Source organism: Canis lupus, chromosome X (assembly GCF_003254725.2).
Source record: "Canis lupus dingo isolate Sandy chromosome X, ASM325472v2, whole genome shotgun sequence".
Classification (NCBI taxonomy): Eukaryota; Metazoa; Chordata; class Mammalia; order Carnivora; family Canidae; genus Canis; species Canis lupus.
In genome coordinates this window covers 35,986,108-36,004,263 of record NC_064281.1, presented here as the reverse complement: position 1 = coordinate 36,004,263, position 18,156 = coordinate 35,986,108, and the positions used below count along the sequence as shown (strand labels likewise).

Sequence of the window (18,156 nt, the reverse complement as noted above, 5' to 3'; positions counted from 1 at the left end):
CTTAGCAAAGGTATGTTTTGAAAACTAAAGGCAAAATAGAAGCATTTTCAGACATACCAAAACTGAAAGAATTCAGTAGACCTACAGAATAAAATGTTAAAGGACATCCTTGTCATTTAAATCTCTTTAAAAGATAATTGGCAGTTTAAACAAAACTAACAGCATTGTGTTTGGGGGCTTGTTACATGTAAAAGTAAGATGTATAACTGTAACACAAAGGTCAGGAGAAAGGAAGTGGAACTATACTGTTAAAAGGTTCTTATACTACATGTGACATTGTATAATATCACTTGAAGGTAGACTATGATAAGTTAAAGATGCATACCATAAATGCTAAAGCAACCACTGAAACAAAACCGAATTATAGCTAATCAGACAACACAGGAGAGAAAATAGAATAAAAATAAGCTAACCCAAAAGAAGGCAGAAAAGAAAAAGAGAGCATAGAACAGATGGAAAAAAAAAAGAAATTAAATAGGAATGCCTGGATGGCTCAGCGATTGAGCATCGGCCTTTGGCTTAGGGTATGATCCTGGAGACCTGGGATCGAGTCCCGCATCAGGCTTCCTGCATGGAGCCTACTTCTCCCTCTGCTTGTGTCTCTCTCTCTCTCTCTCCGTGTCTCTCATGAATAAATAAATAAAATCTTTAAAAAAAAGAAATTAAATAGCAGGAAGATATATTTATACCTGAGTGTATCAATAATACTATGAAATGCAGATAGTTTAAATTCCCCCAGATTAAGAAGCAGAGATTGTCAGATGGGGTGTGGGGGCAGACCCAACTATATATATTGCCTGCAAGAATTGTTCTATACATAAAGACAAATAGTTTCAAAGTTAAAGGATGGAAGAAGATATATTATGATAGCATTAATCAAAAGGCAGCTGGAGTGGCTGTGTTAATATCAAAGTATAATTCTCAGGGGATCCCTGGGTGGCTCAGCGGTTTAGCGCCTGCCTTTGGCCCAGGGTGCGATTCTGGAGTCCCGAGATCAAGTCCCATGTCAGGCTCCCGGCATGGAGCCTGTTTCTCCCTCCTCCTGTGTCTCTGCCTTTCTCTCTCTCCCCCCCATCATAAATAAATAAATAAATAAATAAATAAATAAACAAACAAACAAACAAATAAATAAATCTTTTTTAAAAAAGGTATAATTCTCAATTCACATTGCAGTTAAATTGAAAATGAATAACAGAAAAACCTTGGGGAAACTCCCCAAGCATGTGAGAACTAAATAACACAGTTCTAAATAACCTTTGGATCAAAGAAGAAACCAAAAGGGAAATTAAAAAGTATTTTAAAGTGAATGAAAATGAAACAACAACACACCAGAATTTCTGGGATGCTGCAAAAGCAGTACTTAGGGAGAAACATGTAGCACTAAACACCTATATTAGAAAAGAAATATTGTAAATGATCTCAGCTTCCACCTTAAGAAACTAGAACAAAAAAGAGCACATTAAACCAAAAGTGAGTGAAAGAAAAGAAATAATAAAGATCAAAGTGGAGGGGCACCTGGATGGCTCAATCAGTTGCCTTCAGCTCAAGTCACGTTCCCAGAGTCCTGGGATGGAGCCTCATTTTGGGCTCTCTGCTGGGCAGGGAGCCTGCTTCTCCCTCTTCTGCCTGCTGCTCCCCCTGCTTGTACCAACCCTCCCTCTATCCCCTCCCTATCCCCACCCCGTCAAATAAATGTTTTAAAAAATCTTTTTTTAAAAAATCAAAGTGGAAATTAAATTAATGAAATAGAAAACAGAATAGAGAAAAACAAGTTTTTTCTTTGAAAAGATCAGACTGATCAGGAAAAAAAAAACATTTATCACCAATATTCTACATTTAAAAAGTGACACTACTACAGAATCTATAGGCATAAAAAGTATAAAGAAATCCTATAAACAACTTTATGCCAAGAAACTCAGCAACTGAGATGAAATGGACAAATTCCTTGGAAGACAGAAACACACCAAAGCTCACTTAAGGAATATACTGAATTGCCCTATACTATTTAAAAATTGAATTTGTAGTTAAAAAACATTCCTCAAAGAAGAGTCCAAAGACAGCACTACTGGTGAAATCTACCAAACATATAATAAATAAATAATAGCAATTCTGATACCAAAACCAGATAAAGACAGTACAAGAAAACACACTGGTATCCCTCATGAATGTAGATGCAAAAACTCTAAACAAATCCGTATCTTAACAGAAGACGACTACATCGTGACCAGCTGGAAACTAACCCAGGAATACAGCACACTTCTAAATAGCCAAAAGCTAGGGGAAAAAATCAGTCCGAAAGGATAAACAAAATGATATATCCATACAGTGGAATACTCAGCAAGGACAAAGAATGAGCCATTGATATATACAACAATCTGATTAAATCTCACATTGTGAATTTGAAAAAAGCAACAAAAAAGAGTGCATACCATATGAGTGGCCATAGGGTAAGAGGAGAGGGGTACAGGGATGGGAGTAGATTACCAGTGGGCACAAGGAAATGTTTAGAGGTAATGGATATATTCATGTTCCTCATTATAGTAATGGCTTCACACATGTATATGTATGTCAAACTTACGAAATTGTACACCTTAAGGGACGCTAAGGTAGCTCAGTCAGTTGAGCATCCAAGTCTTAATTTCAGCTCAGGTTGTGATATCTGGGGTCATGGGATCAAGCCCTATGTCGGGCTCCACGCTTAGCATGGAGTCTGCTTGGGAGATTCTCTCTTCCTCTCCTCTGCCCCTCCTGCTCATGCTCTCTCTCTCTCTCTAAAAATAAATAAATAAATATTTGCTTAAGAAAGCACAATATAGGGACACCTGGGTTGCTCAGCGGTTGAGCGTCTGCCTTCTGCTCAGGGCATGATCCCAGGATCTGGGATCCCTTGCAGGGAGCCTGCTTCTCCCTCTGCCTATGTCCCTGCCTCTCTATGTGTCTTTCATGAATAAATAAAAATCTTAAAAAAAAAGAAAGCACAATATAGAATGTATGCATTACTATTATTATAGCAATCAAAATACCAAAATGACATTTTTATCATGGCATGGTAGAGTAACAAATGGTTTTCCTCCTTCATTTTCTATATTTTCTTGAATGCTTTCCTAACTTTTGTAAATAAAATTATCTACAGTGAAATCACAAACATCAAGAGAAATAGTAATTCTATTTTATTTAACTTTTTACAGGGAATCACTTTAAAAATGAATGAGCTAAATCATTGTATTGTTGCAAGAATTATGCATGGGGGCATGATTCACAGGCAAGGTAAGTTTCTTTCTTTTTTTTTTTTTTTTTTCAAAGTAAGTTTCATATGTGATTCTTGCCCTCTTTAACTTTCTTTCCTGTAGCCCTAGTGGAGAAAGTATTTTTTATTATCTATATAAAAAATCTGTTTAATCTGTGGCCCACATAAATGATGTGTTTATCTGTCTTTGGTTTTAATCACTGTTAATCTACCTTTGTACATATTCATCTGTACATGCTCCAGCCCGTAGATAAGAGGAGGAAGATACTGTGACGGTTCTGTTGCTGGAACATCGCAGAATCACTGTTTGGATCCTGACTTATGAAAGACCATGGGGGGGGTGGATAAAGCAAAGTATCATACCTGGCCCCAGGGTATATGGAAGGCATCTATTCTGGGACATACACACATACATACAAACATGCATATGTACATTTGTTTGTATGGATATAGATAGATAATGACAGTTTAAGAATTTCTCATTCACTCAGGAGTGAGAAATGCTCTCTAAATTAGGAAATTAGAGTTTGATAAATAATATAAAAAATGCTAAAATAAGAGATATCAGATCTAGACTAAGTTTTTAATACTTGCTGCAGTAATTGTAGTCATTCTGATAAAGGAATTCACCAAAGCCCGAAGTAAACAAAGAATGAGTTTTTGGGGATCCCTGGGTGGCGCAGCGGTTTGGCGCCTGTCTTTGGCCCAGGGCGCGATCCTGAAGACCCGGGATCGAATCCCACGTCAGGCTCCCGGTGCATGGAGCCTGCTTCTCCCTCTGCCTGTGTCTCTGCCCCTCTCTCTCTCTCTTTGTGACTATCATAATAAATAAAAATTTAAAAAAAAGATTTAAAAAAAAAAAAAGAATGAGTTTTTGAGAAAGGGGAACTTTCATTAACCCTCAAGCAGGCATGATTTGGACATGCAGGCATAGCCTCCTCTTTGAAAGGGCTGAGTTATATGTGCTAGTATTTGCAGGCTGCTCCAAAAAGTATTCTCCTGTCCAAAAATCAGGCCTCCTTTCTTTGAGATCAGGTTATTTTTGTCCTCATCACCCCTTTACTTTTTTCTTAACCTCAGAGAGGGAGAGGTAATACCAAGCATTTTATTTTTTTTTTGTACCATAAGCATTTTAGTACTTCCCTGACCACTGTATACACAAATGATGTGTGGGATTACTGCTGTCTTCAGAAGAATCTTTATAGACTGCATGAGTAGACAGCGTTCACACAGGAGAAATGGTTTTAGGCTCCAGGATGAGTTTTCTGTTTCTTAGTTTTAGTAATTTGCTATAAATTCAGTCAAGTCACAATATCATTGTTTCTGTAATTTTGTGTGACCTGCCATCTCTGATAGAAGTGGTGTAGTAGACACCCCTCTCCTATTCTTATTTTTGAAAGGTAGCTTTCCCAGAATTCCCCATGAAGAGTAACATTTACTGTAGAATTTTAATAGATGCCTTTTATTAGAGCTGAGGAAATTCTATTCTGCGTTGCTGAGGCTGTTAATTATGATTGAGTTTTGAATTTTATCAAATACTTCTCTGCTGAAATGATCACTTGAGGTTTTTTTCCTTTTATCTATTAACGTAGAGAATGGCTTTTTAAAAAGATTTCCTAATGATAAACCCCTTCTGCATTTCTCAGATAAACCAAGCTTACTCATTGTGTGTTATTTTTTTGTATGTACTGCTGGATTCTGTGTGCTAATGTTTAGAGTTTTTGTATTAGTAATTATGAGCGAGACTGGCTGGTAGTTAATTTTCCTTTCTTTCTTTCTCTGTAGGGCTTTAGTTTCAAAGTTATATTGCCTCATAAAATGACTTGGAGAGCCTTCTCCCTTCATGAGTTCTCTGAAAGACTTTGTATAATATTGGAATGAATTGTACCTTTAAAGTTGGTAGGGGATCCCTGGGTGGCTCAGCGGTTTAGCACCTGCCTTCGGCCCAGGGCGTGATCCTGGAGACCCGGGATCGAGTCCCATGTTGAGCTCCCTGCGTAGAGCCTGCTTCTCCCTCTGCCTGTGTCTCTGCCTCTCTCTCTTTCTCTCTCTCTCTCTCTCTGTGTGTCATGAATAAATAAAATCTTTGAAAAAAAAGTAAAGTTGGTAGAATTTGATAAAACTATCAAAGCCTGGTGTTTTGTTTTTGATTTTGTTTTTTTTAGAAGAGACTTTTTTTTAAGGAAGCTCTATGCCCAATGTGGGGCTTGAACTCACCACCCTGAGATCAAAAGTATGCTCTACCAACTGAGCCAGCCAGGCACCGCAGAAAAGACTTTTTTTCTTTTTTAACAACTGCTCCAATTTCTTCAACATTCCTAAGGTTATTCAGGCTTTCTGTATCTTGTGTGAACTTGGTAAATTACATTTTCCTTAAAAAACTTAAGTTTTTAAAAATTATTGCAGTAAGCTTCTGTGTAGTGTTCTCTTACCTTTTTATTCCCTTCTATCTCTATAATTATATCCCCTTGTTTATTCCTAAAATTGTTTATTTGTGCCTTGTCCTTTTTTCTCTTAACAAACTTTGCCAGGGGATTGTTCCAAAACCCACTTAGGGTTCTATTGATTCTCTCTATTGTATCTTTATTTTCTATTTCATTATGTTATGACCTGATTTCTATTTATCTCTTTCATACTACTTCCTATTGATTTTATCTAACTTTCTTAATTAGACACTTAGTTCATTTATCCCAGTCTTTTTTTCTGATACCTGCATTTGAGTCTAAACTCTACCCTGTATCCTACCAATTTTGTTATGAAGTATTTTTATTGTAATTCAATTCTAAGTACTCTTAAATTCCTATTATGGTATCTTTCATTAACCCACTGTTATTTTACATACCACATCTAAGAAGATTTTCTATGTATCTTTTAATAATTTACTTCTACTTAATTACACTGTGGTCAGAGTGTGGTCTGTATGACACCATTTCTTTGAGGTTTGTTGAGACTTGCTTTATGGCATAGCACTTTAATCAGTTTTGTAAATACTCCATGCATACTTAAGAAGAATGTGTATTCTTTAACTGTTGCATGGAGAGTTGTCTATATGATGATTGGCTTGGGGTTAATCTTTTTGTTCACATCTTCTGTATCTCAACTAAATTTTTGTCTGTCTGATCTATCATTAATTGCTGAAATATCTCACTATCATAGTAGAATTTTTCAATTTCTATCTATAGATCTTCCCATTTTGGCTTTGTATATTTGAAGCTGTCTTATTAGGTGCATAGAAATACCTGATAACTATTTCTATCCTTACTAATACTTTCTATTTAAAATCTATTTATCTAATACTAACATACTTATTCCAGCTTTATCTTAGTATTTGCTGACATGTCTTCTTCCAGCCTTTTATTTCCAACCATTCTGTGCTTGTATGCATCAGTATGTCTCTTGCAAACATTTTTTAAGCTGGTTTTTTCATTTTTTAATGCACTCTAATGATCACTATCTTTTACTGGGCAAGGTTAGTCAATTAATATTTATTGTGATGATTTCTATCATCTTGATTTTTTATTTATATTTATTCCATTTTTTAGTTGACTTTCTTGTTCATTTTTTTTTGTTTCATTTTTTCCTCCTGGTAGTTTAGAATTTCTATTTCTATTTTCTAGGTGGTTGCCTTGAAATTTTATCATGTACATTTAACGTTATACATTCTAAAGTGAAACAGTGTCTTAACCCCACTCCCAAAGAATCCAAAGACATTGGACTACTAAATCTGATCGCACTCCTGACTTACATATTATTTTTGCCCAGTATTTTAGTTCTATTCTGTTTTAAATTCACAAATTTGAAATTACTATTAAAATATGACCATTTTTGGTTGGATTTACATAAATGGTTATGATTTTATTTACTTACCATTCCTGCTATTTTATTTCTAGTATAGTTAACATACAGTGTTTTGGTATATTAGTTTCAGGTATAAACTCACCATTCCTTCTTAAGACTCAGACTATTCTTTGGGGAGCATTTTCCTTCTTCCTAAAGTTCATCCTTGGAAGTTCCTTTAGTGCTAGTCTCCCGCTGATAGACTCTGTCAGGTGGTATTTATCTGTAAATATTTTATTTCAGCCTCAATCTTGAAGATTACTTTTGCTGAGAGCACAATTTTAGGCTGATGGTTACCATTCTGTTGTATTTTAGCATCCGTTGTTGACATTGGAAAGTCTAATGTCACCATAACTGTTCCTTGCTTTGTGGGTGATCTCTCCTTTCTCTCTGGTTATTTTAAGAACTTTGTCTTTATGAGGAAGAAAAGATCTTTGTCTTTAGATGTTCTGTAGTTTCACTGCTTTCCAGCATGGCTTTCTTTTTATTCACCCTGTTTAGGATACATTATTCTTCCTGGATCTGCATAATCATGTTTTCATCAGTTCAGTAAAGTTTGCAACCATTATTTCTTCAAATATTACCTCTTCCCCATTCTCCATATTCTCTCCTTATGAACTCCACTAGACATGTGTTAGATATTCCCTTCACATCTCGTAATTTTTTCCCATTTTATTTCTTGTTTCCTTTTTTTCTCTATCTCATTTCTCTGGCTTGCATTCTAAGTAATTTATTTGGTTATATCTTCCAGTTCACTGAAACTCTTCAGCCATATCTGAATTCCTGTTCAACTCATCCACTCACTGGTTTATATCACCAGTTATATTTTTCTTTTCTAGAAACACTAGTCATTTGTTCTTAGTCATATTTTCAAACCTATCTGTTCACATCTGATAATCTCTTATTGCATGCTCATCTTTGCAACTAAGTCCTTTTCCTGATATTTAACATGTAGCTATTTTCTATTCTGTATCTAATCACTCTAGTATCTTTTCTCCTTTGATGATCTAAATCTGATCTGCTTTTTCTTTTCTGGTGATCTACATAGTAGTTTGCCTTATAATATGTTTGGTGATCTTTGATTGTGAGCTCCTTGTTTGTTCTGATCAGTGGAAGTCCTGTGGGACTACACTGGGAACACTTTCCTCCAGAGAGAGTTTGTTTTCTCTTCTACTAGTTACCATGGAGTGCCACCAATCTGGATCTTGCCTCCCTCCACATTCCTTACTCAGCTTCTCTTACTTGCTGTTGGACCAAGGCTCAGAATCCAGCTAGCAGGCATTGCTACTGTGGCATCCACCCTTTCCACTTTTTCATTCCACCCTTAGTTTTCCCCCACTCAGGACCCAGCTCACAGGTTTTTGTGTGGAGCAGATGGTGGGGATGCAAGTAGGAAGTGCTTTTAGGAATTTGTACTCCTTTCCTGAGACTAGTAACACTTCAAAAGGTATACCCTAGGTGAGATACAGTTGTGAGAACCCCAAATTCTTATTTTATTCTGATTTTCACACATGAGTGGAGAGAGAACAGTGTGGTGAGTTCAAGTAGAGAAAAGTGGAAAAAAGGGACACCTGGGTGGCTCAGCAGTTGAGCATCTGCCTTCAGCTCAGGGCATGATCCCAGGGTCCAGGATAAAGTCCCACATTGGTCTCCCTGCAGGGAGCCTACTTCTCCTTCTCCCTCTGCTTATGTCTCTGCCTCTCTCTGTGTGTTTGTCTCTCATGAATAAATAAATAAAATCTTTAAAAAGAAAAAAAATAAAAATGGAAAGAAGAGTGCAGGGATAACCCACATACCCATAACTCACTAGAGTTACTGTTAATTCAGGCCACACCAGTTTCTTTTTTTTATCATTTTATAACTTTTAATCATAGCAAATGTGTTGTAACAGAGTCATAAAATCGACATTACCACATATACAAAGGACAAGACACCTTTGTATATGGTATACACCAGTTTGGCATAAAAAATACCATATATTGAAATTGGGTTCATTGGAAAAACTCAGGACTTGCTAAGACACCATATACAACAGAGAGAGCAAGCAAGAATGCTTTTAAGACATTCAGATTTATAAACAGCAGCTTAATATCCCCCTTACAAAGTCAATTATTTGGCAACATTTGAACAATATTTTCTACACAGCCCAACAGCTCATTTATCTGTAGGGCTATTTGGCCCTTTAAACGAAAAGCTCCTAAAATAAATAATCCACATAATTGTAAATGAAACATGTCAAGGACTTGAGTTAGCCTCTAGAGCAACATTAATCTAGCCATTTGACTGGAGTATTAGTTATCAAGAGGGCCGGGGAACCCACCAGTGGGGCTGGAAGAAATGGCAGGAACCCTGTTCACCAGCTGCATGGCTTGGGTTGGGGAGTTTGTACTCCCAAGCTGAAACCAGCCTCCCCACCTGCAACTGTACTTGCTCTACTGTCCACACTCCCCTCCCCACCAAATTTTTTTGAAGCAAATCTCAAGGGTCTTATTTTCTTTATGTGCATTTTAGTATGTATCTCTAAAACATAACATGAGCTTTTCATAATGATGTCAGACCAGTATATAAACGTGCACAGTTACAAATAAGGAAGTAAAATTTCACATAACTCCTTATTGAAGCATTGGTTCTTGGTCACTCTTTCCAATTGAAGTATTACAGGACCCTGAAATGCCTACCAAATTATTATAAAAGGATTGCGTTTTGTCTAATGTAAATTTAATGTTATACAGGTATTATGACAATTCTCTGTATCATATTTGGTAGATAATAGTGATAAGAATGGTAGAAAATGATAATAACAAACACTTCAGTGGTACTTGCTATGTGCCGCAAACACTTCTGATCCTTCTACGTGTACTAAACTAACTTAATCCTCAAGACAATCATGAAATAGGTACTCTTATAATCTCCATTTTGTAAATGTTGAAAACTGAGACATGGAACATTTTGGTAACCTACCCAAGATCTTAAGGCTAATAAGGGATGTAGCTAAAGATTTGCACCCAGACCAGCTGGATTTAGAAACTGCATTTTAAACCATGATACACAGTGCCTACTACAGAGAAATAAGCAGATTTCCACAGCCATCTTTCAGAAGTATGTCTTCCATAAGTAGATGTATCTGTTTGGTGAGTTTACTACATGAGCCAAACCTGTACTTGTTTTGAAACATTGGCCTTCAACAGTTAGCTTAATTTTTTTAACTACTTACATTGCTGCCTTTGGATTTTGTTATAAATGATACATATATCATTTTGTGTTTATAATTGTGTCATTTCTGTAGGTACACTTCATGTTGGTGATGAAATTCGAGAAATTAATGGCATCAGTGTGGCTAACCAGACAGTGGAACAGCTGCAAAAAATGCTTGTGAGTAAATGAAAGTTTATTTAAGATTGACTTTCGGTTTGCTAGTTTGTGTTTTAATGCACAAATAAGTGGTATTCTTTTGTAATCAGAGTATTTCTGAGACCATCATTTGTGTGGACTTGCATTTCTACAACATTCGTAAGAACTGACAACTGGGAAAATGTTTACATGTAGCCGAGTTTGGAAACATCTTGCCCATAGAGCAGCGTGGGCTTCGAACCTCTCCCTTCCTCCTTGATCTCCTATTTCTTATTGAGCAGATGTGTGAAGATAACCTTTCCAGTTGGGTCTATATGTGAACTAGTTTCTCACCGACCTCCATTCTGCTGACATCAGCAATGTCAGAAACATTGTTTCTGTTTAGCTGAGTCATAGCCAGCTGTATTGAATTTTCTCTACAGCACAGAGGAAAGGACCGACATAGTAGACCTGGCTATTTTTGACCGTACATATCCAAAATCTCTGTTCACAATTGGCTTTGCATTTAAAAAGGCAGAATGACAGTCCTTGGCCTATGTTTGTTGTCCTACTGAGCAGAGGCAGATGTCTTGGACATCTGGTCCTGGACGGTCTTCCTACCACAATGTAGCAGCCTACTATATTATGAATATCTACTGAGTGTGAAATAAGCACAGATTCACTATAGAAAAGCAATGAGGCCAACATCATAAAAGAAAAAGCAAATTTAATGGAGTACACCATTATAAGGTAGGAGACCAAATGTCATTTTTATGTAATTATTCTGTTGCCTGGCCCAGTTCATACTCATTTTTGAAAGGCACTTAGAGGTTTTTGTATTTGGGTCTATAAAAAGGTAACCACCGGAGGTCTGTTCCACCACTGCTGTACAAGCAAAGCAGTCAGCCTTGGCTTTGCAGGGTTTCTCCCAAGAACAATTTCTATTCCTGTGAGCAGCCCCTGCCTTCTCACTCCATTTTGTCTTAGGCCCATGCGTGCTCAGCTGGCTTGCCTTAATTACCCCCATGCTTCTCGAGTGGTTTCTCACATGTCTTTGTGTACAACATTTATTTGCTAAGAGAGCTCTCCTTTATTCTGCCTCCAGCGGGAAATGCGGGGGAGTATTACCTTCAAGATCGTACCAAGTTACCGTACTCAGTCATCGTCCTGTGAGGTAATGGCTCTGGCGCACCCCCCACCTCCCTTCCTCCCCTCCCCTCCCCCCACCTCCAGCCACCCCTAGTCTCCTCTGGGTTCTTAACTAACTGTCTGCTGATGGCTGAATGTTTTGGCTTTCTGGGAAATTGTTTCTGCCTGTGCTGTTGATCACTGCACACCAATTTTACAACAAAGATAACGGAACAGAGTAGGTTCCATTCACCTACTCAGCCCTGCTTCCATGGGGAGCTCCTCAGCACTTTAACTTTCTGCAGGCTGGAATTGAAGCAAAATAGAGAGGAGCTCTACAAATAATGACAGAAAGCTTAACAAGAATAAATGGAGTCTCTGAGGAAAAAAAGATAATTGCAATAATATTTCCAGGAAGTACATTCACTTCCCTTATTAAGAAATCACACAGATAGTTCTTCTTTCCAAGAATCTGAGAAGTGATCTATTTTTGTTAAGATCGAGGTGTTCAGATAATTGTGACAAGTCCCTGGATGGATGTTAAGTCTGTGAGGAATTGGTAACGGACTTTACAAGAGGCGTTAGAGGGTTTTGCAACCTTCTGTGAAATCGTTTCAATTTGGAACATTATGTGATTCATAAGCAAATAAGTTTTCTAAGATAATACAACCCCAAAGCTTCTTTCTCACAGTAGGTGTTATCCTATAGAGACTGTAGCTTTCCAACCTATATTATTCAGTTTTGTGTCGGTCATTAAATGAGATTCCAAAATCTATTATTTTTATATCTAGAAACACAGACTGGCATTAAAGGGTCTGTCCTCCTTCAGTCAGCACACATTCAGCTTGAGCATTAGTATTTGAAGCTTATCCCTTTCGTGCGCATTTCCAAGTCTGTGTACATCGGTGTGAAGTACACATTTCCTAGAGTTAATTTTCAAGACTGACAAGTAACTTATTGGAACTCACCTAGAAAATTGAATTTGTACTCAGGAGAAGTTGAGGGAGAAATTACGATGCCTCCTCCCATCCCTAGCAATGCTGTAGATCTCACAAGCAAACTCAGAGGCTTTATGACTTGTTCCCTCATCCTGTTGAAGATATGTCTAAGAATTTGTAGTTTGGTCAAGGATATTTTTAGTGCACCATGACAGTTGGGGTTCTGTTGTATCAGGTTGTGAGCTCCTCTTGGTGGCTTTTTATGGAACTTCAATTAATAATATATTTCAAGAGAAAACGCAGAGCTACTTCTCCAGGATTCAGAGTTTTGAAATTTGTTACCTAGAACAACAAACCTTGCTGCAAAAGAGAGAATATCACACACACACACACACACACACACACACACACACACACCTCCCAATGTGAAGCATTCCAATATTTTAAAATCGTAGGTGGGCTTCATACCATTTCTCATTACTGAAGAAATTTAGTAAATATGACTGATTTTTGTCTTTTTGGCTAACTAACCAGGGGATATTGTTAGGCATTAATATAAACGTTTCTCTTGTGTTTTTTTAAGTGGTAGAACTAGTTTTAGGGTGGGACCAGTACTACACATGTAAATTCTACACCTGAATCAGAAGAGCCCCTCCCCCACCCCTTCTTTACCTCTGAATAGTAGAAAAAATGACACTCCCCTCCTCGCCCTAACCCAGCCTGTTGGACCCTACTGTGCTCTGGCCAAATTCAAGCCTGTGGTTGGACTCTTCCCAGCCAGGGCAATACTGCCCAAAGAAGGGCTCTCTGGCCACCTGCATCAGCATCCCCAAAGGCAAAAGAGGGGAGACCCCCTGCCCTCACACTGGCCTTACTGACTCCAGTCTTTGGGGGTGGCACCTAGAAATCACTCTGCTCATGAATATTTGAGAATGCTCAGCTAAAAGACCCCATTATTCAGAAAGCTAAGAAGCTCTAGAAGTTTTCTGTATATTTTCTAGACAAAAAGAAATGTCATTTGAGCAGACATGTACATCCCAAAGGTTTCAAAGGACTCCACTAAACCAAAAATGTTATAATACATATTTTCTTCTTCTCTTCATTCTTGTCATTAAAGCTGATTTGGACAGTAAGGGAGTGGAGCCCAGAAAGGATCACAAGTGTGTCACATAGTATAGAGAGTGTGGCTGAGGACCATGAATCTAGGGAGAGTGGCTGTGCTTCCTAGGACTTTTGCCAGGAACGGAGCAGTTTTAGGGGCTCAAGGTTATTGTTTTAATCAACCTCCTAAAATGATCTAAAGAATAAAGATTTCTTCTCTGATGGATGTCTGTCTTTTACCTTTATTCATAATATCTGTCCTGGAAAGACTCCAAGATGACTACAACATGAGAAATCTTTTTTGTTTTTTTAGATTTGTTTCACTTCAATGAGTCATTCAGTAATTTTTGACACTGAGGTACCTAAAAACCATTAAGTACTTTTCGTACCTAATTTTGAATGAAAATTAGGCAGTTGGGATCTTCAGCATCAGTTTATAGTAGTATCTGTCATTTTATAATCCTTGATAGGATTTTAATATCAAATCACTCTTCTGGGTCTCACTTAAAGTCAGCCAAGGTTATAGAATGTTGGAGACAGAAAAGAAATTACTAAATTTTCATCACTTACAATACGTGAATCTTCAGACTGCAGAAATTTTTTCATACTTCCGTGAAATCATGCAAGTAAGTCAGTATAGCACCTTTACCGCTTAAAAAAAAAAAAAAAAAAAAAAAAAAAAAAAAAAAAAACCTCAGAGGAAACGGTTGTCAGACTGTGGTTGTAACTGTTGATGTGAATATCTCTGTTTCTGTGCTGGTGTTCTGTGTTAATGAACCTTGTGTCTTATTTCAGAGAGATTCCCCCTCCACTTCCAGACAGTCCCCAGCTAATGGTCATAGCAGCACTAACAATTCTGTTTCGGTAAGAACTCTAGCTCCACACAGCAAAGTGTGACAATTTTGTTGGTGCCACCTGCCATGAGTGTTCTAGTTACATGTGTTCAGTGGAAAAATTGTCTTCTGCCGATATACAAGGCTACTACAGCTACAATGCAGTTTACTCCTGGAAAATCTTTTCAACATTTTCTTCTTGTGAAAAAATCTCTCTAATTAGTTAAATTTGAAGAACTGGAGTTCAAGATCGCTTTGGTCATTCTCAAAATATCTCCGTGTCACCCCACTAGCGTTGATGACTTTGTTCAGACTTACGCAAAGGATATATAAGAGGCAATCTGTTGAAATTTCTAAATATCTTTTTTAATTGGAGAAAGATGAAGAAACCTGAGGATTTTGCAGAGTAGGCATCTGGGTATTCTCGGGCTTTGTAGTTGGCTATTCTGAGTGATATCAGCAACACGTTTTAGTTTCCGCTATCTACGTTATGAATTGGTGTGCCCTCTGTTATTGTGGTACGTGCACATATTTTTGTGAATTATAAGCCTTGCCTGGATATGAAAAGCAAAAGGAACTGGCTTCAAACTGCACTTAAGCCACGCTGTTATCACATCTTTAACACAAAGTACTTGATATTTTGACTTGAACTTGGAATTTTACTTTTTTTTTTCAGAACTGTTCATTTTGAAATATGAAAAAATGAAAAGAATTGGTTTTCATTTACTTAAATAAACGAAAGCACATAAGGTGCAAGCGTCTGATATTTTGGGGTAACAAAATCTTAAGTTGCTGATATTGCTGTTGAAATGTATCCAGAGTCTTACTAAATGCAGCAGTATCACTTGTTTGCTATCCACGTGCCCTTTAAAAAAACACATCAACTGTCTTTAATCAGATAAAATTTTAAGTAATTTAGAGATCATCTCAATTGGAATGATTTCAGTAAGAGAAATTATGGAAGAAAATTTTTCTTTCCTTTATTTTTAACTTCCAAATAGGCTACCAAAGGAATTCATTTATAATAATTTAACATGTAATACTCTGAAGATGGTGAAAATCCATATAGCCATTGAATTTTTCAAAACTTCAATGATCGCAGTGACTAAGTTGAAAAGGGCAACAGCTCTTTTGAGTTTGGGGTTTTGGTTTTGTTTCCAGTAGGGCTGTTTCACTCACAGTGGCTTTTGTGTTGAAGATGCTGAGTTGTTTCTTAAGAACACATTTTCTCTCTTGCTTAAACTTACCTGCTTTCCTCAGCTTGCTGCTAAATGGCCTGGGTTTGATTTTTTCGATAACTCAACATTTCTTGAGAAATGGAATAATGTATATGATCTCTTTACAACTGAAATCTAGCTCATTTTTTAGCCATATTGTAACAGAACACACAAATTACCTTGTACTCTTGAAAAGTAAATGAAAATTTTTCTCCTGGGTTGGCTTTATTCTACAGGACTTGCCATCAACTACCCAACCAAAAGGACGACAGGTGAATAGATACCCTCTATAGAAACTTCTCTAAACTGAGCTGCTAATAGCCAATCCTTTATTAACCCTTTCCATCCCATAATGTCTGCATTTTGGACCATAACATTTAAGCATTGAGAGCTTGTACCATTTCATTTTAACACATTACACGTGACTAATTTTCTATAAGGATTTTTTTCTTTACATCTTTGTAGCTGTGATGGTTATTGTAATTTCAACCTGATAAACTTGTGTTGATGGTTAAGAATTCAGCCTTTAAGGGGGTCTTACAGGCCTGCCTCTGAAGTTGGGGAAAAAAATTGTTAAAGGTAACAAAATTCCTAGAATTCTAAGAATAACTAAAATCTACGTGCTGATGAACATGTTTAAGCAGTAATTTTCTAAAATTTCAAGGCTTTTTCCTAATTTGTTTTTGCATGTGTAAATCTAAAAGCCATTTACAATGAAAACTCGGAACATCCTGGCTTTCCATCCCAATATGCCTCTTTTGGGTCACATGGGGAAAGTGAAGTGCTGCCTGCCACAAGCAAGCAGCTTCCAGTTTGCCAGCACTTTAAGAGTATGGATTTCAGGTGCAAAGGCAGAGACATGTTAATTTTATAGGCTGGATTTCTGATAAGAAAACTTGAACAGAATAATCACACAATAGTTCCAAAGCCTTCAGGTTGGTTTTACAGTGACTGAAACATTAATATTCAAATGTAATTTCAAGAGATAGAATTTTATGGGAATTTTCTTGGAATTTGGTGTCCAGAAATAATCCAATTTGGCCTTAAGGTGTGCACAAATTGGCATCTGAGAGAATTCACCCATAGTTTATTTTTAAGACCGCATAAGTGATGCAGCATTAGATATCTAGCATTTCTTAAAATGCTGCCATATGATAACCCCTTGTAGACTAATCTGTTTCCTTTTATAATATCTACTAATTACATTGACATATCCTGAAACTCAGAGCTTTGAATTCTGCATATCTTGAAGCTCTGTGCTGCTTTCAAGTGGCAAAGCTTGGATTCAATGTCCTTTTTCTTTAAGAAGAGTAAAATACAAATACAAAACCTAAATCCTTCTTACATACCTAATAACATGATTTTTTAAATGCTTTAAAAACTGTTTAAATTACATTTAAGTTTATCGACAGTGTGTAGACATGCTGCCAGTTGTCATGTAGGCATTTTAACTAAAGCAAGATGCCAACACAGAGTGCTTGCTACTTTTGTACCACATGCTGCTTCAGGGTTAAAACTTTCCCTGAATGTTTGTGTATATGGTGACAAAGCTGCCACATGATCATGACAACTTGCCCATAACATCAGCTAAATATATGCAGATTTAAAAATGGTAAGCGTGCGTCTCTATGATTAGAGACCTATTCTGTTACAGTAAAAGCAGAAGCTAAGTCTTGATCTTTATTAAACAAGAATTGTTAAGTGTTCCCTCCAAATAAAAACAGCAAAGGTATGAATCTATACACATCAAAGGTATCCCATCATTTCTAGTGGTAGCAATTCTGTGTCCTATCTCCATGCGTCATTTGGCTTCACCATCTAATGTCCTGTTTGTATTGTAAGTGTTGGTGTGTGGTTATTAGGTTAGAGCTGTTTGCTTTCACATCGCCGAGGCAGCCCTTCTTACAAACTCCTGTTTTATAGATCTATGTAAGAGCACAATTTGAATATGATCCGGCCAAGGATGACCTCATCCCCTGCAAAGAAGCTGGCATTCGATTCAGAGTTGGCGACATTATCCAGATTATTAGTAAGGATGATCACAACTGGTGGCAGGGTAAACTGGAAAACTCCAAAAATGGAACCGCAGGTCTCATTCCTTCTCCTGAGCTCCAGGAATGGTATGTTGTTATTCCTTCCATTTTGCTTGACAATAAAAACAAAGCCCTGACCATCCTTTTTGACAACCTTCTATTCTGTTGTGTAAAACCTATTTGCCTCCACTAGCTAAAGTTCAGATTAGTCATCCAAGAACTCTAAATCCTCAACATCTAGTAAATTCCTGCTTAGAGTCAAGTCTTGGTTTTACATAGAAGGGGAGAGGAAAGTCAAGAGAGAGAGAGGTTGAGCGGCTAGCCTCAAGTCATGGTCCCAGTCACCTCATGCTGCCTTAGAGCCCCCCACTCCCACATGCTGCTTCAATCCTTTTAGAACCATGTTTTGTTTTGTTTTGTTGTTTTGTTGTTTACAGATTTTATTTATTTATTTGAGATAAAGCAGTGGGAGTAGCAGAGGGAGAGGGAGAA

At 37.2% G+C, this 18,156-nt stretch overlaps 1 protein-coding gene across 13 annotated transcripts in view; it reads left to right on the top strand.

Moving 5' to 3' along the window:
• Nucleotides 1-18,156, top strand: part of CASK (calcium/calmodulin dependent serine protein kinase) — a 351,636-nt gene that overhangs the window by 303,163 nt on the left and 30,317 nt on the right. For 6 of the 13 annotated variants that reach the window (XM_049107674.1, XM_049107673.1, XM_049107671.1 and 3 more), the window contains 6 exons: nt 3,189-3,267; nt 10,371-10,456; nt 11,520-11,588; nt 14,377-14,445; nt 15,868-15,903; nt 17,555-17,751. In XM_049107674.1, the coding sequence (XP_048963631.1) occupies nt 3,189-3,267; nt 10,371-10,456; nt 11,520-11,588; nt 14,377-14,445; nt 15,868-15,903; nt 17,555-17,751 (536 nt within the window). The remainder of the gene's footprint in view (nt 1-3,188; nt 3,268-10,370; nt 10,457-11,519; nt 11,589-14,376; nt 14,446-15,867; nt 15,904-17,554; nt 17,752-18,156) is intronic. The other 7 variants (XM_049107679.1, XM_049107678.1, XM_049107677.1 and 4 more) reach the window with 3 other exon arrangements.